The 24327-nt window shown below is 39.7% G+C and overlaps 1 protein-coding gene across 1 annotated transcript in view; it reads left to right on the plus strand.

Annotated features, from left to right (window-relative positions):
• The first annotated feature begins 1088 nt into the window (after window positions 1-1088).
• itga1 (integrin, alpha 1) overlaps window positions 1089-24327 on the plus strand; it is a 42686-nt gene continuing 19447 nt past the window's right edge. Inside the window, exons 1-11 of the mRNA XM_016285997.1 lie at window positions 1089-1264; window positions 7023-7140; window positions 10600-10714; window positions 11396-11517; window positions 13604-13752; window positions 14132-14282; window positions 14410-14584; window positions 15542-15615; window positions 17554-17698; window positions 18374-18516; window positions 19816-19959. Of these exons, the coding sequence (XP_016141483.1) occupies window positions 1089-1264; window positions 7023-7140; window positions 10600-10714; window positions 11396-11517; window positions 13604-13752; window positions 14132-14282; window positions 14410-14584; window positions 15542-15615; window positions 17554-17698; window positions 18374-18516; window positions 19816-19959 (1512 nt within the window). The remainder of the gene's footprint in view (window positions 1265-7022; window positions 7141-10599; window positions 10715-11395; window positions 11518-13603; window positions 13753-14131; window positions 14283-14409; window positions 14585-15541; window positions 15616-17553; window positions 17699-18373; window positions 18517-19815; window positions 19960-24327) is intronic.

The raw sequence follows: 24327 nt of genomic DNA on the forward strand, positions 1-24327 counted from the left end.
TACATCTAGATTGCAAAGGAAATTCATACTTCTTATCTAACTTGCAAACCTCACCCAGAAAGGCACAGAAAGACCCACTGGTCAGCCATTCTCTTATGAACATGTTTTTTTCTTCTTCTGCATTTCGTCATCTTTCATTTTCTTTTTCTTCTGCTAGTTTTTCAAAACACATTGGTTGTGTCTCGCCTGTCATAGTGGTGAATGCATAAATGGTCTTTGGTCTGGTCTTTCAAGTAAAGTATAAGACTAAATGGAAAGCGGGTTTGGAGGCTTGGCTGGGAATCGTAATTACTTTTGAGTGGACATTCATACGAGGCATGCCCACAAACATACACTGGCTCTCTGTTTCCTCATTGAGCCACGACTACATGTTCAACATTCATTAGCTCAGAACATGACTGTTATGGACAACAGACATAAGGCGGCACAACTGGATTTCTGTCTCTCTGTCTCTTTGTGTTCTCAGCCAGGTCCAGCAATGTACTCAACACCACAGTGATTTGTTAATCTTCACAATTCCCTTCCAAATCCTGGAATTGAATAAATCATGACTGGAATTCCATTGCACACAACATGTGAAAAGACTCTCTGTGGCCTCTGCAGAATGAAGCATTTAAACACTATATTTAGTCCTTCTTTTATATAAAGTACTTCATGAAGAGCACATTATCCAAGAGGTCAGGACGGCTACTACACATTGCTGTGGGAAATTCTTTTGCCTACTATGCAAGTATCGCTCCCTGTAGGATTTGCATGCTTCATTCCCACACAACTGGGTATGAACAACTGTGACTATTTATCTCTCTCTCTCTCCCAAAACAAAAAAGGGAAATGGAAAATCTTTGTGTTTATTTATTGACTTAAATTATTATTCATTATAAATAGTTAACAATTAAAAAACAACTAAAGAGGAATTTCATTAACTTTTTGTGTTCAATTCATCTTGTTTTGGCAAAGGATCAAATTAGGATTTGTCAGACTTCCAAACAGAGATTTCCGTAGTTATTGGTAAATACTAGCATTTACATTGGAAACGTTTCTTTTATTGGACAAAATAACCCATGGTTTTATGTAAAAGATAAAGTGAGATGCATATTGTATGTTATGTTTGTGTTGTCTTTTTATTGTATCTTTTCTTGATAGCTCTGCTGCCATGGTTGGCATGTTTCAATGTGGACGAGAAGAACCAGATGTCATTCAGTGGACCAGTGGAGGACATGTTCGGATACACCGTCCAACAATTTGAGAACAGTGAGGGAAAGTGGTATGTTCCTATATTAAATCTAAAAATGCTTAGGTGTGCTATTCGTTTTGGTATTTACTGTGTATAAACTTTATATTTAAGAACTTTTAGATTGGAAAGTTTGAAAATCTCCACTCGATGTATGTGATTAGAACGTTCGCTATTCAAAATCGGACATTGATGATGTCATTGTAATATTTGCATACTGAATTCTGATTGGTCATTGCTTTTTTGTCTCTATATACCATTTTGTACACTCAACTAAAACAATTCACATGCTTGAGTGTTTTGATGCATTAATTTTCTACATCATAATAAATTATATACTCGGAACCGTCCCAAAATAATGCTAGAATTGGCACTGTAAACCTACGAGCAACACTGATGTAGTCTGCTTTTGTAACTGCTTGTTTTTTCTTTCAATAAAGTCATCAAGCTAATGTACTAAGGCCTGTCAACTCCATTAAGAATATAAATAAATAAATGGAAAGGATTCCCTATACTGTATGAAACAGTTCCCCTCAGCAAAAGCTGTAGTCTCTTAAAAACTGGTCCAGCTGCACGTTTTGGCACTGCTTGTAATGGTTGACCCTCTACTTCCAGAGAAAAACCTCAGCTGGTGTGAAACCCCCAAGACAGCTTTACATAAACCTCTCAGAGGTGGCCTAAACTGACTTGTAAACCTTGCCAATGACCTGTTCAGTATAGTTAGGCGATTTGACAGACGTGATCTGGATGGGTTTTAGAGTTTTTTTGAGGATCACAAAAACAGCGAAACAGCAAAAAAAATTTAATTCAAGGCTTTGCTGCTTTTTGGTGCCATTTTGGCATTTTTTGAACTTCCTGCAACCTCCAACCGCATTCACTTTCATTGTATGGAAAAGAGCAGCCAGGACATTTTGCAGTATTTCTCCTTTTGTGTTCCACAGGCATAAACACAGGTTTGGAATGACATGAAGTATATTAAAATTTATATATATATATATATATTGTTTGTAGACTTCGGAGGTCACTGGTGTTCAAAGTTGTAACCAGGGAAGATTTTTTGGGCTCACAGTTGTATGCACTGCTGTGTCAAGGCCTATTTGTGCACAGGAATGTTAATGACTTGAGTTGTTTACGTGCTTACACAAGGATGTCTACTTTTAGCACTGTTGTCAAAAAACGGAATTACAAATCTGAGGAACATGGCGAATATTCTTTATTCAGCTAAGTGCACTCAGGTGTAGCACAGAACAAAATGAAACGTAAACAACCTTTTACACTCATCTCACTAAAAAGTGCATAAATCACTGTGAGGTTCAAGGGTAAAACATCATAATACGTCAATATCATATTCAAACTCTCTAACAGTTATTATGGCGGAAAAAAAAGAAACTCTTTTCTCCCCATAGTTCTGACATCTCACATATGTTCCATTTTACTGTAATATTTAAAAATTGTGCTTACACAAGGATGTCTACTTTTAGCACTGTTGTCAAAAAACGGAATTACAAATCTGAGGAACATGGCGAATATTCTTTATTCAGCTAAGTGCACTCAGGTGTAGTACAGAACAAAATGAAACGTAAACAACCTTTTACACTCATCTCACTAAAAAGTGCATAAATCACTGTGAGGTTCAAGGGTAAAATATCATAATACGTCAATATCATATTCAAACTCTCTAACAGTTATTATGGCAAAAAAAAAGAAACTCTTTTCTCCCCATAGTTCTGACATCTCACATATGTTCCATTTTACTGTAATATTTAAAAATAAGCATGTGCATATTTATGTTATGCTTTTCTTTCCCACTGGAAAACTGGCGAATCAAACTCTGTGGGTGTGCTTATACCAGAGAACTGTAACAGACATTACCTCAGTTGGTGAGAAATTGTCATACTTCCTCAATGGTACTTTGACCATGCTAAAGTCTGCTGCGTGAGGAATATGCTATGCACTAACATGGCACTTTGACATGGCGTGCAAACTCCTCCAGATTTGAGAATGGGGTTTTCAAATCATCTTTCCAAAATAAAACCTCCAGAGAGGGGAAATGGTATACGCTTCTTCAGTCCTGATTACATTTTTTTGACACAGAAATACTAGAAATTAAAATAAGCCAATATTTTATCTAGTCGGTTTAATTTTTTAGCAACAGAATGTTTCTTTTAATATCATTTAGTTGTCAATGATGTGTATTTCTGGTCATGCCAGACCAGACCTTCATTAATGAACACTTTCCTCAGTAATTTTGTAGATGAGATTAACACTAATAGCACTAATTTCATAAATATTAACACTAATATTTGGTCAGGTTTTTTTTTTCCTTCATTTTTTTCACTCAGAAATACACGGTCATGTGAAAGTTTGGGGTTAGTAATACAATTAATTCTTTAATTCGGCAAGGATGCATTCGATTGACAGTAAACTTGCCAGAAAATGTATGTTACAAAAGTAAATAAAGTCAAATAAAGGTTGTTTTTTGTAACTACTGAACGAAGAATCCTGAAAAAAAGTATCACAATTTGCATAAACAATATGAAGCAGCACAACTGTTTTCAACATTGATAATAATATGAAGTGTTTCTTCATATTCAAATCGGCATATTAGAATGATTTTTGAAGGATCGTGTGACACTGAAGACTGGACTGATGATGCTGAAAATTCAGCCTTTGCATCAGAGGAATAAATTACTTTTTATAATATATATGCAAATTGAAACCAGTTATTTTAAATTGCAAGAATATTTTACAATATTGATGTTTTTACTGACCTTTTTAACAAAAAATGCACTCTTGTTGAGCATGAGACATTTTTCAAAATGTAAAAAATTCATACCGATCCCAAACTTTTGATTTGTAGTGTACTCTACGTCATAGAAATCTCATGTTTACATGTTGCTTTGTCCTTATAAGTCAACAGATCAGCTTATTATCAGTCACCAAATGCAGAGGTGCGTTCCAGAGGAAAGTCCCATCCTTCTATTTCAGGAGCTAGTATGATAATTTAATTTAGGAAGCCTTTACACAAACTTGTGTGAGTACTAATGTCTTGACACTTAACCTGAAGACCCCACAGCTGAAACATCTGTGTACACTTTCTAGAGGAGCTATCTGAGAATACAAGAGGAGGAAAAGCAGACTGATGCCTGAGAGTTCATACTGATACTGGCCAGAGAGAATTTGACCTTGACTCATAGGTCATTTGCATACATTTACATTACTTTAGCAGATGCTTTATCTAAAGCTTCTTACAAATGAGGAATGATACAATTCAAGCGATTCAGTACAAGTGAAAAGAACAAGCAAGTACAGAGGCCCTAACTGTTTTGGGGGGTAAAATGAACAAATTCCATTATTGAGCTAGTAAATAAGAAAAATCAGCCTGTGTTCTTGCCTTACGCCCATTCATTTGTTTATATTTGGAGCAATTGGAGCAATTTTTTGTTAAAGTTAAGAAAAGAATCTCTGGCTATAACTAGGGTTGGGAATCGAAAATCGATTCCGATTCCAGAATCAGATACTTAAGGTCAGGAATCGGACACTTGTCAAATTAAAATTTCGATTCCGTCTATCGAGTCCTATGCACTTTTTTTCCTTCATCTGTGAGGACCGGACCAAGCGATATGCCAGGACCTTGCTGGCTAATCTAAGCGCTCCAAAGTTTGGCTACATTTGCGATCAGAAGCCAAAAAACGCTAAGTATAATATCAGTGATAGCTAAACATGTTGCAAAAGAGGCATCACCACCAACATGACAAAGCACTTTAATTCAATAGATCGTTATAAGTGATAGCTAAACATGTTGCAAAAGAGGCGTCACCACCAACATGACAAAGCACTTTAATTCAATAGATCGTTATAAATCGCGAACACGATTCAAACACCAACGTGATTCTATTCCTAAATTACAATGATTCGTCTGTTTCATTCCTCAACCTTTGACATGTGCGATCAATGTTGTGATCACTTGGTTCGTCCGTGCAGCATACGATCACACCAGTGTGATTTGAGTATTTAAATCTGCGTTCGCGCTGCCGTTGACCTAAATAGATCAGCTGTCATCTGTCATGAACGAAACAGCTTCACAGTCTTTTCAACCACACAGTATTATTATTTCTGTGTTACAAACATTCAAATCACAGAAGTACTGGGATAAAAGTTTATAGTTCAGATATAAACTGTGTGTACGATGTGTATGGGATAGAGTAAATCATCATTTGAAAGTTATTTGACACTTCAAATGAAGATTTATCGATTACATTGTTATGCCAGTAGGTGGCGAAAAGGGGCAGTTAAAATGTATTTGTCTTTGAATCATACAAGTGATTCCTTCAAGAACGCGGATTCATCCAGTAATGAAACAAGTACATATTGAGTGAGTCATTTAATCATTAATTCATAAATGATATGTGATTTTGTTTAGTTGTCTAATGTTTTTTCTTCAGAATCATGAGAGAACCACAACTTCCATTGGGGGGAAAAAACTCAATTTATCCAGAATCATGCAGTTCTATTTTGCACACAAACAGCTCTTAAAGAGTTTTTATGTAGCCTATTGATTTTTGTTCATGGTATTCAGCTCCAATAAATGTTTGATATCATTATTTAATCACATTGGAATCGAAACTGGGAATCGAAAATAATCGGAATCGGAATCGGAATTGATCAAATTCAAAAGATACCCAACCCTAGCTATAATGGTTGCAGATATGCGACCTACTTGCTCAGACAACATTTTTCAGATGAGCCTGATATTGTGATTACAGACTCACAATGTTTACCTAAATTCGTCAGATTCATCTGCGCAGAAGAGTTACTGAAACACAACTGACGTCAAAACAACTCTGCAAGTAACTTGCAATGTGCACAGGTGGCAGTAGAGAGGCCAAAGTGCAGTAGTGCAGCGTTACTTCAGATCAGCCTGAAACAGAATGTGCAACTCGTTTTAGTGTAGTATTGTGACACATTTCTGAGTAAAACATATTTATTGTAGAAAACGAAATGTTGGGCGAGGTTTGTAAAAGATCTGTAAAAACGTGAACCATGAATTATCAGATAAAAAAGACCAAGAATGTGCATTCTGAATGTAAATATGATCTATTTTGATTAAATGCTCACATTAAGAGAGTATTTTTGCATCACTGCACATTTTGATCAATGATATAATGTTTTGTTTGTAAGATTCATTAGCCTGTAGCGCTAAATCTGTTTGGATGTTAACCTCTGCCTGAATGTCTGACTCTCAGAGGAGGCCTAGACAGGAAGTGATCCAAAAAAACATTTTAATGTCTAATCTACCCATAATTACATAATCCTTCACCAGATAACTCAATGTTGCATGTCGTCTTTAATTACTTCAGGGATCTTCCACAATATCAAACACTTCCAACAGGAATTCTGATCTCAGAACAAATGAATCTCTACCCTCAGTGTTTTGACTTTTATAATTCATCATTTTAAACATGTCTCGGTGTTAGTGTTTGAAATCACAAAGCATTATCTAAAATATGGGCAATGTTGGTTGTATGGGTTGACAATATTATTTTTCTTACTAGTTTTCATGCATGTGGCTTACATTGTGAAGCAGGAAGGGACAAAAGCACTGCGAGAATGTGTTTTTTCTCCATTAAAACTCCGCATGAAGGACCCCTGCAATACCTTTTGTTTTTAAAAAGTCAAATAGAAAGTCAATCTCAAGGGTCTGTGTTTGAGCAAAAGCATTCGTCTGCCTATGGGAAAATGCAGGGGAGTTTTTGTTTAGATATTCTTTTTATAAGATTTTCACTGCGAGTGCATATTTGTCTATTTTTCTCACAGAAAACACAACAATTCCGAACATAAATGAAGTGAAGGAAAACATGACTATGGGGACGACGCTGGTGGTTAACCCAGACGGCAGTGGCTTTCTGGTAGGGAACATCTTTATGTCTTCTGTTACTTTAGCCACTGTTAATTAATAGTGTCTGATCACAGACTTTTTAAATCGTTACATTAAAAAAGGTTTGTAGAAACATTCAGATTTTCCAGTTAATGTTTATAATTATAAAACAGCCATGACATGCTGGCACTATTCTGCTTAATGGTTTTATTTTATGACTGAACAAATTGCCGGCAATCTGTGATTGCAGTTCATGAAAACACATCTTTTCCAGTACACTCCTTTATGAATCAAATGTAATCTGACTGGTTGAACTGATATTCTGAGAAAAAAAAGTAATGGAAAAGTAGGAATTTCAGTTTATCCAGTAGGTTCTTGTTTGATCCCATTAGAACTGAGTCCAAATTATTATAAAATTCCATTTGGATTTTTTTTGTATGGTAACCCTCGTTTCCTGAAGGAGGGAACGGAGACGTCACATCGGATTACCGACAAATTGGGATCTCGCTTAGAGAGACCAATCTACTTCGAGTGTAAACTAAACGAGCCAATGTACATTGGCATGCGATTATTGCATCCAGCTGCCGCTGATCACAGCGTGAGTATAAGTAGGCAGCAGATGCAGCACATATTCAGGTTTTCACTGAGGAGCTGAGCCAGTGACCTGGCCACTCAGCGGTGGTACAGGAGCTGTGGCGACGGGACATGACATCTCCGTTCCCTCCTTCAGGGAACGAGGGTTACCATATGTAACCGAGACGTTCCCTTTCAGTTGGTCATCTCTATCTCTACGTCACGTCGGATGGCCGACGAATTGGGATCCCTACCAAAAGGCCACAGATACGGCCACTTACAGTGTCCTGTGGGAGCCTCCTGCGCCCCTACTTTTTGGCGCAGGGTGGGGCTTACCACAAGAGGGCCAGCTACTGCTGCTATGGCACTACCCACTCAGTAAGACTGGATAACACTGGGAAAACGTACCTGTTACCCGAGGGGACGGAGGAGCTCAACAGGGTCTACTATACGGACTCTCTGGAGCAGTTTTAGCAAGCCGACCCGAAGCCACTGGATCGTCCACAACCCCCCATCTCTGTGGGGACCCAGAGATAGAGGAAATTGCTCTTTTGTTGAGTATTTGGGTACCACCGACTGTTAGGTAAGTGGCGGAAAAAACAAAAAACAAAAGATTCTCCGCCTGGCCCTCCTCCGGGGGAGGGAGTGGTGTGTTCACCATCTCCCGAAGAGCAGGTCCCTCCACCTCTGGGTTGCCAGTCTCAGGGCCTCTTGCTCTTACGCTTGCCACCAGGTTTGGGCGGCTGCCCTGCGTCCGGCTTCATGGCGCAGCTTTGCTGGAGGCCGCGGGAGCAGGGGCAGTGGCAGGGGTCGCCCTCGGCGACGGCAGCAGCTGCACGCCGAGGCAGCTTTTGGGCAGCGGAGAACTGCTGGGCAAAGTTCTCCACTGTGTCGCCGAAAAGGCCGGTCTGGGACACGGGGCCGTACAAGAATCGTGTCTTGTCCGTCTGGGCCTGGACGGGCAGGGCGGCTGCCCTGCGTCCGGCTTCATGGCGCAGCTTTGCTGGAGGCCGCGGGAGCAGGGGCGGTGGCAGGGGTCGCCCTCGGCGACGGCAGCAGCTGCACGCCGAGGCAGCTTTTGGGCAGCGGAGAACTGCTGGGCAAAGTTCTCCACTGTGTCGCCGGTCTGGGACACGGGGCCGTACAAGAATCGTGTCTTGTCCGTCTCGCGCATGTCGGCCAGACCAAGCCAGAAATTGCGCTCCTGGACCACCATAGTGGACATCGCAGGACCCAGAGACCGCGCCGTAACCTTCGTCGCTCGTAGCGCGAGGTCTGTCGCGGTGCGGAGTTCTCTGAGAACTTCCGGGTCGTGACCACCCTCGTGCAAGTCCCTCAGTGCCTTGGCCTGGTGCACTTGCAACAACGCCGTAGCGTGTAGGTGGAGGCAGCTTCTCCACAGGCCGTATAAGCATCGCTGGCCAATCGAGTTCCTACAGACCCGGAAGGTGGGGCATGGTTTTCCCTGCCGGGTGGAGGCGGTATTAGGACACAACTGCATCACAACCGACCACTCCACCGGGGGGACCCTTGTAACCCCCTAGCTGCACCACCGTCGAGGGTGGGGAACCAGCAGATCGGTTTCCGGCAGTAAAAGGTGCCGTCCACGACCTGGTGAGCTCCTCATGCACCTCCGGGAAGAAAGGCACCGAGGCGGGGCACTGAGAACCAGCGCGGACCACCCCGAGTCAGCATCATTTTGAATAAATGCTGTTCTTTTAAACTTTGTATGCATCAAAGATTCCTGAAAAAAATATCACAGGTTCCAAAAGAAAAAAGAAAAAAATTCAACATTGATAATAAATCAGCACATTAGAATGATTTCTGAAGGACCATGTGACACTGAAGACTGGAGTAATGATGCTGAAAATTCAATATTGTATCACAGGAATAAATTATATTTTACAGTATATTAAAATAGAAAACCATTATTTTAAATTGCAATAAAATTTCCCAATATTACTGTTTTTACTGTATTTTAGATCAAATAAATACAACCTTGATGAGCATAATAGAGACATCCAAAAAAAACATAATGATCCCGGACTTTTGAGGGGCAGTGTACATAAGACGATAAAAATTCTAGGCTATTTTTCTGTGAGGACCATTTCATGTCACGTCAGATACTCGGTGCCTCAATCCCTCTCTCTGGACAGGCCTGTGGTCCTCAGTACGGCTACATGTGTGGAAAACAGCAGTACATCACTGGGATCTGCTCGAAAATGGAAGAGTCACTCCACATGACTGTATATATGTATATGTACAGTACAATCATTCAGAAGTTTGGGTTCGGTATGATGTTTTTGAAGGAAGTCTCTTCAAGGCTGCATTTGTTTGATTAAAAATGCAGTAAAAACAGTGATTTTATTAAATACAATTACAATTTAAAATAACTGGTTTATATTTGAATATATTTTAAAATGCAATTTATTCCTGTGATGCAAAGTTGAATTTTCAGCATCATTTTGAATAAATGCTGTTCTTTTAAACTTTGTACGCATCAAAGATTCCTGAAAATCACAGGTTCCAAAAGAAAAAAGAAAAAAATTCAACATTGATAATAAATCAGCATATTAGAATGATTTCTGAAGGACCATGTGACACTGAAGACTGGAGTAATGATGCTGAAAATTCAACATTGTATCACAGGAATAAATTATATTTTACAGTATATTAAAATAGAAAACCATTATTTTAAATTGCAATAAAATTTCCCAATATTACTGTTTTTACTGTATTTTAGATCAAATAAATACAACCTTGATGAGCATAATAGAGACATCTAAAAAAAGCGTAATGATCCCGGACTTTTGAGGGGCAGTGTACATAAGAGGATAAAAATTCTAGGCTATTTTTCTGTGAGGACCATTTCATGTCACGTCAGATACTCGGTGCCTCAATCCCTCTCTCTGGACAGGCCTGTGGTCCTCAGTACGGCTACATGTGTGGAAAACAGCAGTACATCACTGGGATCTGCTCGAACGTCAGCTCCTCCTTCAAAGTCCTCAACTCCATCGCTCCGACTGTACGAGGTACAACACACACGTGTTGTGAGTGTACATTAGCACATTCCAGCCGTGTAAACCACAGCTGGTCCCCCCTGCGCCACATGTCCATGTTAGGACAGTTTTAGGAGAGTTGACATCTCCCAATGCAACACAGAACCAGTGACTCATCATAAACACACACATACATACTGTATGATGTTTCATAGCAACAACCAGCACAGGAAAGACTGTCCGCCGCATCATTTCATTTGAATTCTGCTTCATTAAATTCAAATTCAAATTTTCTATTTGATTCTAAATGGCAAATAGTGCTGGTTAGCATTCAGCCTTTATTTACCACGGTATAAACAGATGTACAGACTATATTGAGTTTCTAATGAAAGCTCATATAATTTTAAAGCACAATTTCTTCTATATACAAAAAGTGTCTGGAAAAACAACATAAGCTGTGATTAATCACTGCTTTTCTGTGTCACAGCGAGGTCAGTGTCACTTCTAATTTCATGGCTCAATATGTTTCATAACATTTTTAAGTGTGCACAGTTTCAGTCAGCTATGCAATTTATTTCCTATGTAAACCTACTCGTGGCTGTTGGCATTCAGCTTCCTTTTAGGAATTTAAACGAAAGCAATGTGATATTTATTTCTCTTTCTCGCTATATAATTGTAATGAAGGTGCTCATTAGGTTTATTTGCTTGTTTCAGAGTGCAAGCAGGATATGGACATTGTCATAGTGTTGGACGGCTCCAACAGCATCTACCCCTGGAATCACATCACAGAGTTCCTGGTCAAATTTCTCCAGAGCATTGAAATTGGACCAGCCCGGGTGAGAGTTTTTAAAATTATAGTGCTCTGGAGAGCATCCATGTAGTTTGTCTTGAAACACTTTAGAAATCACATCAGTTTAAAATAAAATATCCGCTTACTGCATCATTGGATGTTTAACACGAGCTGATTTCTGAAAGGAATAGTTGGGCCAAAAATTGAGATTTTGTCATCATTTACTTCCCCTGTAGTGGATTCAAACCTGTATGACTGACTTTCCTTTTTTTGGAACACACACACACACACACACACACACACACACACACACACACACACACACACACACACACACACACACACACACACACACACACACTTCAAAGAATGTTTCAAAGAATGTTTCAAACAACATTTGACCCCACTGATTTTCAATGTATGGACAAAAAAAAAATCACTTTTTTTTTTTTTTGGTTCCACAGGGCAAAATAAATGTATACAAGTTTGGTAAATTGTAATTTTAGTATTACTTACGTACTATACATATATTAATATTTTGAATAATCTATTATTTTTTTACATTTTTCACTTTCATTTTCATTTCTCTGTAAATTAGAAATTCTAGTATTCTTGTTTTTATCATTTTTATTCGTTTTTTATATTTCTATTTAGCATTCATTTATTTTTATTTCAGTTTTAGTTTTAGTGATTGTAGTACTTAAACTAAAATGTATTGTATTTCATGTAGTTGCAGGGCAGTTTTATTTTAGCTAGTTGCCAAAGCAATATTCCTCATTTTCATTTAGTTTTATTAAATTTACTAAAATAACTAAAAATAAAAATAAAATAAAATTTATTAAAACTATATAGACATATTAAAAAAACAATAACTAATAAAATGGGGGAAAAAACTCAACTAAATTACTAAAACTTTAAAACTGCGGTCCGTAACTTTTTTGTTAAAAAATTATCCAAAACCAATATTTGAGCAAGTACATGACTAGCCAGTGTTCAAAACTATCGCCTTACTTTAGCTCGATTCACAACGTTAAGCTTGTAATAAAGTTTTCTAATTTGAGTGGTATGGGTAGGTTTTCGCTGGAATTTCGAGCATACCGCTGTGTCATTACGTCACGTCTGTAAACATAAAGAAGTTGTCCCGGCTAGTATGCTATATCACACGTGAGGATGCTGCAGGTGACGGATCGTTTCTAGCCTTTTTCTCACAGCAGCTGGAATAAATGGCGGATTGCAATCCAGAAAGGTCGAAATGACAATCATCAGTGTCTGGAGATTCACCCGTAGCCAAAACCAAGATTCGAATGGTATGCCAATTAGACATTAGACTGTACAGAAATTGAAATCTACAGGTAATGCTAATATACACTAAATACATGCACTCACGCAATGCTGATGTTATTAACATCAACAATTTGAAAACAAAGTATAACGATAATAATAATTGGCACAGTTTGATGTGATATGAGCTAACCGATCGTTAGATTTATTCACCATTGATAGCGCAATTTATTGTAATGCTTTTTTCCTCAGTTGGTCAGAACAAAAGTGGCAGTTGTTACTTGTTCAGATGACATTCTCCAGTGAAAACTCTTTATTTGGGTAATACTTTCAAGATGTATAATCTGTGAATATAAAAAGTGCAGTATCCACACCGGTGCGGTGACTGACAGCCACTCATTAGAGCCGTGCCGGCGCACAACCCACGCAAGAAAGATAATTCCACAAATAGCTGCAATTGCAGGTTTTCAAACAGAGATGGCGACAAAGAGGCAAAACTTACGGACTGCAGCTTTAACTAAAATTAAAAACAAAAAGTACAAAAAGTAATTGAAAAAAAAAAAAAAAAAAAAAAAAGATTACATAAAGACTTTCCATGGAGAAGCTGCTAGGTGGTTTGATTTTAGGCAAATAAAGGCTTTCTTGAGCACACCGCTGGAAAATGCGGCTCCAAAAGGTTTAGCTGGAGGAAGACCACATATTCCATGGTTAAATAAATGTTCGCAGAGCTTTTTTTGAGAAAATGACTTCACTTTTGAGTCAGCACAGACAGACGCGAGAGAGACAACGGTGTGTCTGAGGGCCGCCTGAGCTTTATGTGTGAGTTTTTGTTTGGGCTTTTGCCTCTCCAGGTGGGCATTGTGTCTTATGGAGACGATGTCGGCCACAACTTCAACCTCAGCCAGTTCAGTAACACAAAAGACCTTCTTGAGAAAGCTGCTTTGATACCTCAAAGAACCGGCCACAAAACCATGACAGCTCTCGGCATTGATACAGCAAGGTATCAAAAAACAAGACTCACAATTGTATTTAAAATTTGAAAGTAAGCTTAAAATCTTAAACAGAAATTTTATAATAAAATTTATTCTGGGTAACATAATCATTAAGCAAAAGGTGGAATAAGAAATTTTGAAATTAATGTAGTTATAATAATATAATAATAATTAAGTTATTACGCTGATATTATCATTTGTAATGAAAACAATTGTATTAAATGATAATAATTTAAAGCATTTTCACTGGTGGTTTTAGACTTTTGGAGCCTGTTGTATTTCAGAAAAATCTCCTAATAATCATCATTTTCAATGTGTCAGTTCAAACAAAGGAAGTTTTAAACTTTGTACAGAATCTGCTGACCTGATGTTGTTTGTTTTCTAAAGGAAAGAGGCCTTTACAGTGGAGCGAGGAGCAAGACCAGGTGTCAAAAAAGTCATGGTGATCGTCACAGATGGCGAGTCACATGACCATTTCAATTTGAAAAATAACATTGATCAGTGTGAAAAAGATGGGATTGAGCGGTTCGCTGTTGCTGTAAGTATATTCATCCATGTATAATAAAAAAAATTTAAATAGCATAAACACTGTGGTGAATGGTTTCTGTAGATAATATAGTTTGCTGTTAATTTTTAACGTGGCACGTGTAATTTGTCTTTTGTAGGTCCTTGGCGACTATAATCGACAGAATAAAAGCATTGAAGATGTAAAGAAGTTTATTGATGAAATTGAATCCATTGCTAGCGAGCTCAAAAGCGATCATTTCTTCAATGTGTCGGATGAAAGAGCATTAGTGACCATCGTGGATGCCTTAGGAAGCAAGATCTTTGCCTTAGAGGGTAACGTACCTAAAATAGTACAACAAAAATGTGTAAATCCCTAACCTTAAGCATTAAACATACGGTTAGACATAAGATTTTCACATGGCAGACAATAAATCAGACAATAAAAAACTGCAGGCTGGCATTAAAGGTGTAGTTCACCCAAAAATGAGAATTTACTGACAATTTACTCACCCTCGGGCCATCCAACAGATTTGGAGAACTGTAGCATTACATCACTTGCTTACCAGTGGATCCTCTGCAGTGAATGGGTGCCGTCAGAATAAGAGTCCAAACAGCTGATAAAAACATCACAATAATCCACAAGTAACCCACACCACTCCAGTCCACCAATTTATGGCTTGTGATGCCAAAAAGTGCATGTTTGTAAGAAACAAATCCATCAAGACATTTTTAACTTCAAACCGTTGCTTCTGACTAAAATACAAGTTCTCCATTCATAATATTGAACTCTCATTCTGACGGCACCCATTCACTGCAGAGGATCCATTGGTGAGCAAGTAACATAATGCTACATTTCTCCAAATCTGTTCCGATGAAGAAACAAACTCGTCTACATCAAGGATGCCCTGAGGGTGAGTACATTTAAAAATGTTAATTTTTGTGTGAATTATTTTTCCTTCACCCAAATATTTAGTGAATAGAATATCATAGAGATTCGAGTAGGTACGCAACTACCTAGCTTAGGACCCTAACAACCACCTAGCACAGCCCTAGCAACCACCGAAAACACCTTAGCAACTGCATAGCAACAACCTGTCAACCATTCACAACATCCTAACATCACGATGGCAAGTTTTTCACAAACAGCACCCTCCCAGTTTCTTATCTTTATAACTATCTACTTACATATATTTTCTTACTGCAAATATGTGAATCGTTTTAAAATGTTTACTGTTGAGCATTTTTCGTCAAATCTGTGTCAAAAATGTAAAAATAGCCTCTGTCTAACAGCCACATCTGAGAAACACACCTCCTCGTTTGAGATGGAAATGTCTCAGTCGGGATTCAGCGCTCACACGTCTAAAGTAAGTGTCCTGCTCTCTTAACTATTGTAGTATAGATCAGATCAGATCAGATTCAGACCCATCCTGTTGTCTGATTTATCTCTTTCTGGCATCCTGCTGCTGGGGTGTCATATGTACCTACAGAGGAAACACAAAAGCGCTTCAGTGTTTGATTATGAATCGCAGAAGCAAGTGCTATGAGTCTGTCAGCGAGTCACATCCTTTCTCAGTTTGACAGAGACAGCAGTGTTACTTCTCTAGCAAATTTTTGAACGCATCGCTGGGTAGTCTGTAAACACATTGGGCCTTAGTCATAAAATGCAAACAGAACAAATTTTTGTAAATTATCACATTCAGGAAGAATGGCACAAATGGAGTTATGGAAGTAAATGGAGCCAGTTTTTGGAGAACTTGAGCACTTACATTAAATCTTCTGTTAAAGGGGTCATATGATGCTGCTAAAAAGAACATTATTTTGTGTATTTGGTGTAATGAAATGTTTTTATGCGGTTTAAGGTTAAAAAAACACATTATTTTCCACATACTGTACATTATTGTTTCTCCTCTACATCTGAATATTTGGCGCGGCTGGCGATTTCGACGAAGGAGCGTCCGGAAGGACATGTGACGACTCCGGGCTGGATTCCGCTTCATCCACGGTGAAAGCCGATCTGGCGATCCACAGCGCAGAGTTGTAGTATTTCCTCAGCAACCAGCACAGATCAGCTCTAGGCATGACAAAGCAGATATCGTCCTCTTTTGGAAGACCAAACAAAGTAGTTTCACTTTCACTACGAAGCTCAAAGCGCCTTCATGACATGGCGGTGGCAACAACAATACTACAGCGATAATTCAAGTTACGCCTTCTTTCTTTGCGTGAACATTTGGGCGGTGTTATGCAAATCTTCCCACATAGTGAGGTAGATATGTGGGGGCGTGTTAGAACAAGCCGTTTTAGGTAGGCATGGCTGACTCTTTAAATTTATAAAGAATATCTCTTTGGATTTGAGACTTTAGACTTTGCAACTTTACAGATCTTCTTTATGCGCCAAGAGCTTGTAATACTCCAAAGAGAAAGGAAAAATTTGAATCGGATCATATGACCCATTTAAAACGTGTGTGATATATGAGAGCTGTTTACATTTTTACAATTGTTTTAGTTTTTAGGCACTGCAGAGTAAAATAGGATATAATACAGAATATGATTTTTTTCACAGTAAAATCATATGAATAAACATATTGTCTGTAGCTATACTATTGAATCAGTATTGTAACATTTATGAATTGACTCCATTCACTTCCATTGTAAGTGTCTCATTAGCCATGTTTCTGTCCATGTATATTCATGCACATTTTGGGATTTTGTGAAATGCCATGATGCGCATTAAATCTTAAAATGCATATAAAATGAATGTGCTCAATTCATGGAGATAATTTTTTTTTTATCTGATAAGAAGACGTGCATAAACTACAATGGAAACACATTCGCCAAATCAATTTTGCAATGTGCAACAAAAAACTAGTTTTCTGCAATATTCCAATTTGTAAGGAAAAATAGCTATTTTAAAGAAAATGAGGGACAAGTGGAAATTCTGCGGATTGAGCTTAAAATGTAAATTCTCATAATTTACTCATCTCAGTCCAAACCCATAAGACTTTCATCCTATTCAAATCACATGAATAAGATTTTAATGAAGGTCGAAAGATTTCTGCCCCTCCATTAAAAGCCATTTCTACCAAAACTTTTCAGAGCTCATCATAACATCATTAAAGTAATCCATATGAATCCAAGTCTTCTGAAGACACATGGTCGATTTATATGATGAACAGATTTAATTTAGGCATTTATTCACATATAAACATTGATCACACATGCAGTATAGCACCTCACATATGGTAATTGGAGTTTAAATGTGCTTGTAATTGTAATATTTGTAATATAATGTATCTTTCTGACAGGCAGGTGTGATGCTGGGAGCCGTGGGTGCTTTTGACTGGAACGGGACTGTAGTGATGCAGTCTGGGCAAGAGTTTGTCGTTCCCAAAAAAAACACCTTCCACGACCCTGCAGTGCAGAGATACGAAGGCATAGCGGGATACGTAGGTGAGGACTATGAATGACATTTAACTTCTTCTTTTGGGACACTTTTATTAATAGTACGAGTGGACAGAAAATCATGAATAAAATAGCAAATGTCGTAAATCATATTTGAACTCACCTGCATGAGCACCACAGATCAAGTTTGTGTCCCATCCATGGCAACAACTGCTTTGGTTTAGTCACTAACAGCTTAAGTAACTAGCTATACCTCAAACTTCATGCCTAGTTAAGGCCTAGAAAACTAGAAAGGCAATAAGCCAAGGCCTTAAATGATTGTAACCAAATAATCAACAATACAAATGTTGAATATACACATCAGGAATTTTATTTCCTTCATAATATTCTCCTCAGAGAGACAAGGGAGCTTACAATAGAGGACAGTATGGTGCTAGTAGTCTAAACACATTTTCACGATCTTCTGCTGTCCCAGAAACACTCACACGCCAAGTGCAAACGCTCACACTCTCCACACATCCCCTTTTAAGGATGTCGCTCCAGAATGAAACAAAAGCAGTAAGTTGAAATGACTGATAAATGTGTTTGGCGAACAAGCTGCGCGGAAGCACCGTTTTGTCTGCTGTAATGAAACAGTTTATGATTTGGGCCCCAGCTGTTTCGTATTAAGCATGCAGACTGCTGTAAATGGCTGGGTTAGTTGTGTGGTGGTTTTGCTTGCAGGTTATGACGTGCAGTCGGCGCACACGCCCCATGGGGTGCTGTACATCACAGGAGCACCGCGCTTTAACCACAGCGGGCGGGTCATGGTGTACCGCTTCGACGGAGAAAATGTCACCATAACACAGACGCTGAAAGGAGAGCAGGTACCTTTATAATCACAACCTCAAACAATTTTGGGTGGATCTGGCAAAAACAGGTCATATTTTAAGAAATTATATCAAGAATTAAATTTTTATAAATTAATATATATGAATTTTAAAACATGTTCAGATCACACCAAATTCAAAATAAATTATATAAATAAAACATTATATTCCTAAAAATAATATATTTTAATATAAATAATATGTTTTATAAATTATTATATAAAATGAATATATATATATATATATATATACATATATATAATTATTATTATAAATATAAATATGAGGATATTATATGGAGGAAATACAACATTATAAATAAATATATAGAAAATTAATTGTTTATTTTGTTAAATTTTGTTCAAAATGTTCAGATCTCATTTCATCTCAAAATCAAAATGAAGAATGAATATGAATAAATATTTATAGAATGGATATTCTATTAATAAATTAATGAATTTTAAAACAAGTTCACATGACATTTCACTCCAAAATCAAAAGAAAAAAATTATATAAAGAGATTATATTTTAAAATGTAATTTATATCAAATTAATTTAAAACAAAACATTTACCACAAAATCAAAAGAAAATCTTAAGTTATACTTAGACATTATATTCTATAAATAATATATATATACACAATTAATTTTAAGGAACATAGTTTATTGTAACATATATACAGTATATATATTATTTTGTAGTTTGTTTTCATGACAATTAAGCATATTTCCTCCCCAAATTGTCACTGTAACATTATTAATTTAATTTTTTTAATTAAAAGTTTATTACCATGATTCTTAATAGATTTTCATTACTGCGATATAAAACATTTTATGATATTAGAGTAAAACAAAAAACACTTTAAATTAAAATGCTGTTTAAACAATGTAAATGAAAAGCAATACTGCTATAATGTATAAAGAATTAATATATGCATATATTATGGTAACACTTTATTTTAAGGATTCAATTTTAGCTATTAATTAGTTGCTTATTAGCATGCATATTACTAGCATATTGGCTGTTTATTAGTACTGATAAAGCACATATTAATGCCTTATTCTGCATGACCATATTTTATATCCCTTAATCCACCCCATACCTAAACTTAACAGCTATCTTACTAACTATTAATTAGGCGTTTGTTCAGGGAAATGTCTTAGTTAATAGTGAATATGTGTTCCCTATTCTAAAGTGTTACCTGAATTATATATGTTTTACATAGGGATTTTTGCATGTTTCCATTGCAGTTTTGTTCTCAGTGGTATTTATGAAGTCTGTCATGTTCTTCTTAGATCGGCTCCTATTTCGGCAGCGTTCTCCAGACGCATGACATTGACCGTGACAGTTACACTGACATCCTTCTGGTAGGAGCTCCCATGTATATGGGTCCAGAGAGGGACGAACAAGGTCAAGTCTACGTCTACAGACTCAATGAGGTGTGTATGTGTCTTTAATCTGTGTGTGATGTGCCTAATTCCACTTACTGAAAACACGTGTAGGGCACGCCGAGAGCATGTGGGAGCAGTAAATCTGGATCTGTCCTCAGGGAGTGTGTGTTGTGTTGGTGTTCAGCCTGAGATAAGTGCTCCCAGAGCAGGGGAAGGGTTGGAATGAGAGCGCGGGTAGGAGCTTGGCATCATGGGAGTGGAAATCTAATGTAACTGTAAAATCTCCAGCAAAATACCAGCCTCTGTGGAGCACCTGCATTCAACAGCTTCCAAATAGTGGCTTAAATGGAGCAATTTCCATCGGTTTTGAGGTTTTTTCCAGTGATCAGTGTTTCTTAGTGATGCACTTGTGTTTACAAGGCAGCACTGTTTTGATTGCACTTCACGAGTTCACACTTTCTTATAATTAAATAAAGGTTATACATATTTGGCGTGCTGTCCGGGGAGAGGGGTCCGAGCTCGGTGTCCAACCCGGCCCAAAAGCGCTCCCCCAAAAAGCAATTTAAAACAGGACAGCAGCCAGATGCGTGCATTTACGACCCCCCCCCCCCAATTGTAGTTTGTTTTCATGACAATTAAGCATATTTCCTCCCCAAATTGTCACTGTAACATTATTAATTTAATTTTTTTAATTAAAAGTTTATTACCATGATTCTTAATAGATTTTCATTACTGCGATATAAAACATTTTATGATATTAGAGTAAAACAAAAAACACTTTAAATTAAAATGCTGTTTAAACAATGTAAATGAAAAGCAATACTGCTATAATGTATAAAGAATTAATATATGCATATATTATGGTAACACTTTATTTTAAGGATTCAATTTTAGCTATTAATTAGTTGCTTATTAGCATGCATATTACTAGCATATTGGCTGTTTATTAGTACTGATAAAGCACATATTAATGCCTTATTCTGCATGACCATATTTTATATCCCTTAATCCACCCCATACCTAAACTTAACAGCTATCTTACTAACTATTAATTAGGCGTTTGTTCAGGGAAATGTCTTAGTTAATAGTGAATATGTGTTCCCTATTCTAAAGTGTTACCTGAATTATATATGTTTTACATAGGGATTTTTGCATGTTTCCATTGCAGTTTTGTTCTCAGTGGTATTTATGAAGTCTGTCATGTTCTTCTTAGATCGGCTCCTATTTCGGCAGCGTTCTCCAGACGCATGACATTGACCGTGACAGTTACACTGACATCCTTCTGGTAGGAGCTCCCATGTATATGGGTCCAGAGAGGGACGAACAAGGTCAAGTCTACGTCTACAGACTCAATGAGGTGTGTATGTGTCTTTAATCTGTGTGTGATGTGCCTAATTCCACTTACTGAAAACACGTGTAGGGCACGCCGAGAGCATGTGGGAGCAGTAAATCTGGATCTGTCCTCAGGGAGTGTGTGTTGTGTTGGTGTTCAGCCTGAGATAAGTGCTCCCAGAGCAGGGGAAGGGTTGGAATGAGAGCGCGGGTAGGAGCTTGGCATCATGGGAGTGGAAATCTAATGTAACTGTAAAATCTCCAGCAAAATACCAGCCTCTGTGGAGCACCTGCATTCAACAGCTTCCAAATAGTGGCTTAAATGGAGCAATTTCCATCGGTTTTGAGGTTTTTTCCAGTGATCAGTGTTTCTTAGTGATGCACTTGTGTTTACAAGGCAGCACTGTTTTGATTGCACTTCACGAGTTCACACTTTCTTATAATTAAATAAAGGTTATACATATTTGGCGTGCTGTCCGGGGAGAGGGGTCCGAGCTCGGTGTCCAACCCGGCCCAAAAGCGCTCCCCCAAAAAGCAATTTAAAACAGGACAGCAGCCAGATGCGTGCATTTACGACCCCCCCCCCCCAAAACAAGGCTTAATGTTAGAGGGGTGCTGGACGTCCTTTGGTATACATTTATTGTGGCAGTATCTAGGAAAAAAATGTTTCTTCTGTGGAAGCGTTCCGTGCTGAAAGAGAGAGCTAAAGGCTTCTGCGGGAGATGCGACAATCGTGGCAGAAGAAAAAGATAGAAAAGGATCCTGCAGGAGCGGCTACTGCTGCGGCAGTAGGGAAATACAGATAGGGCTCCTGCGGGAGCAGACACCGCTGCGGCAGTGGGGAAATACAGATAAGGCTCCTGCGGGAGCAGACACTGCTGCGGCAGTGGGGAAAAATAGGTAAAGCTCCTGCGGGGGCGGGGGGCTGTGGGGATTGCTGGGGTGGGGATGGGCCGTTGTGGATGTTTTATGAGATGTTAAGGGGGGTTGGCTATGGTGGGTCAAGGGTTCGAGTGAACCGGGATGGGCTGGCTCCTGCAGGAACAGACACTGCTGCAGCAGTGGGGAAATACAGAGAAGGCTCCTGCGGGAGCAGACACTGCTGCGGCAGTGGGAAATACAGAAAAGGCTCCTGCGGGAGCAAACACTGCTGGAGCGGGGTGCTGTTGGGATTGCTGGGGTGGGGATGGGCCGTTGTGGATGTTTTATGAGATGTTAAGGGGGGTTGGCTATGGTGGGTCAAGGGTTCGAGTGAACCGGGATGGGCTGGCTCCTGCAGGAACAGACACTGCTGCAGCAGTGGGGAAATACAGAGAAGGCTCCTGCGGGAGCAGACACTGCTGCGGCAGTGGGAAATACAGAAAAGGCTCCTGCGGGAGCAAACACTGCTGCGGCAGTGGGCAATACAGAGAAGGCTCCTGCGGGAGCAGACACTGCTGCGGCAGTGGGGAAATACAGAGAAGGCTCCTGCGGGAGCAGACACTGCTGCGGCAGTGGGGAAATACAGAAAAGGCTCCTGCGGGAGCAGACACTGTTGCGGCAGTGGGGAAAATACAGAAAAGGCTCCTGCGGGAGCAGACACTGCTGCGGCAGTGGGGAAATACAGGTAAAGCGGGGTGCTGTTGGGATGGATGGAGTGGGAATGGGTCGTTATAGATGGATTAGGTGATGTTAAAAGGGGGTTAGCCATGGTGGGTCGGGAGTTTGAGTGAACGGGGATGGACTGGCGTTAAAAGGGGTGGCGGAAGAGCAGGCATGCGAGAGGTAGGAAAGACAGCTGCCGGGACCGCTTGCGGATGCGTGCTCACACTTGGGGTGGCTCCGGGAGCGGAAGAAAGAGGGGGAAGAGAGGGGGAAATGGTGGGCGTTGGAGAAAATACAGGTACAAGGCTCCTGCGGGAGCAGATACTGCTGCGGCAGTAGGGAAATACAGATGAGGCTCCTGCTGGAGCGTACACTGCTGCGGAGGTACCTGCAAGAGCAGTCGTTACTTGAGGCAAGGGGGCGATTAAAAACTCCTGCAGGAGCAGGGTGCTAATGGAGATGGGCAGGGATGGACTAGGGAAAAAAGGGGGTGACTGATGAGGGTTTGGTGGCATAGGTAGGGGCGTGGCTGTGGACAGACAGTAGGATGAGCGGGCATGGGGGATGGGGGTGGGGAAAGTAGCAGCCAGAACCGCCTGCGGAGGCAAGCTCACACTTGGAACGGCTCAGGGGGCGAGATCAGAAGAAAGAGCAGGAAAGAGAGAGGGAATAACGGGCGCCAGAACCTGCGCCATTAGCGGAGGCGGCCTCACGCCTTGGTCGGCTCCGGGAGGGGGCAAAACATAGGGAAGAAGGGGGGGAATGGGGGCGCCGGAGCCTGCGCCATTAGCGGAGGTGGCCTCAAGCTTTGGTTGGTCCCGGGGTGGGAAAAACATAGGGAAGGAGAGATGGAATGGTGGGCGTCGGAGACTTTGCTGCTAGCTGAGGAAGCCTCGCGCTAGAGCTGGATGGTGGGGCTGCAGGCCATGGGGAGGGTAGGGGAGGGGGTTGGGAGTGGGGTAAGGAAAGGGCTGTGAATGGGTCTGCACCACTAGCGGAGGCGTGCTCACGCTAGCGTCTGTTACGGGAGCTGGAGGCCAATTTGCTTCGGCTGCCGTAACTGTAGGCCATGGGAAGGGGGTGAGGTTGTGACGTCCTGAAGATCCTGTGTAGCCTGCACTGCTAGTGGAGGTAGCCTCACGCTAGCGTTTGCTACGGGAGCTGGAGGCCACTGAAAGGAAAAAGAAAGGGGTTAGAAGTCACAGGACGGAAATACTGAGACGTGAGGGCCTGTGTTGCAAGCGGAAGCAGCTTTGCGCTTGCTTCGGCTGCTATAGCTGTAGGCCACGAAAAAGTGGAAGGGTTAGTGACATTTAACGGGACAAGCTGAAAAGCCTAGGTAGCCTGCAGTGTTGCAGACTTAGTTTGTGTTGCAGTCAATTTGTTGCTAGGTTTGGCAACTCCTCAAGCCTTGTCCACATTAATACGTTTCCGTTGAAAACGCATCTTTTCCTCTCGTTTGGGCCTTCCATCCGCACTAAAATAAGGAATCCAGGAAAA

Source organism: Sinocyclocheilus grahami, unplaced genomic scaffold, assembly GCF_001515645.1.
Source record: "Sinocyclocheilus grahami isolate Dianchi unplaced genomic scaffold, SAMN03320097.WGS_v1.1 scaffold204.1, whole genome shotgun sequence".
Classification (NCBI taxonomy): Eukaryota; Metazoa; Chordata; class Actinopteri; order Cypriniformes; family Cyprinidae; genus Sinocyclocheilus; species Sinocyclocheilus grahami.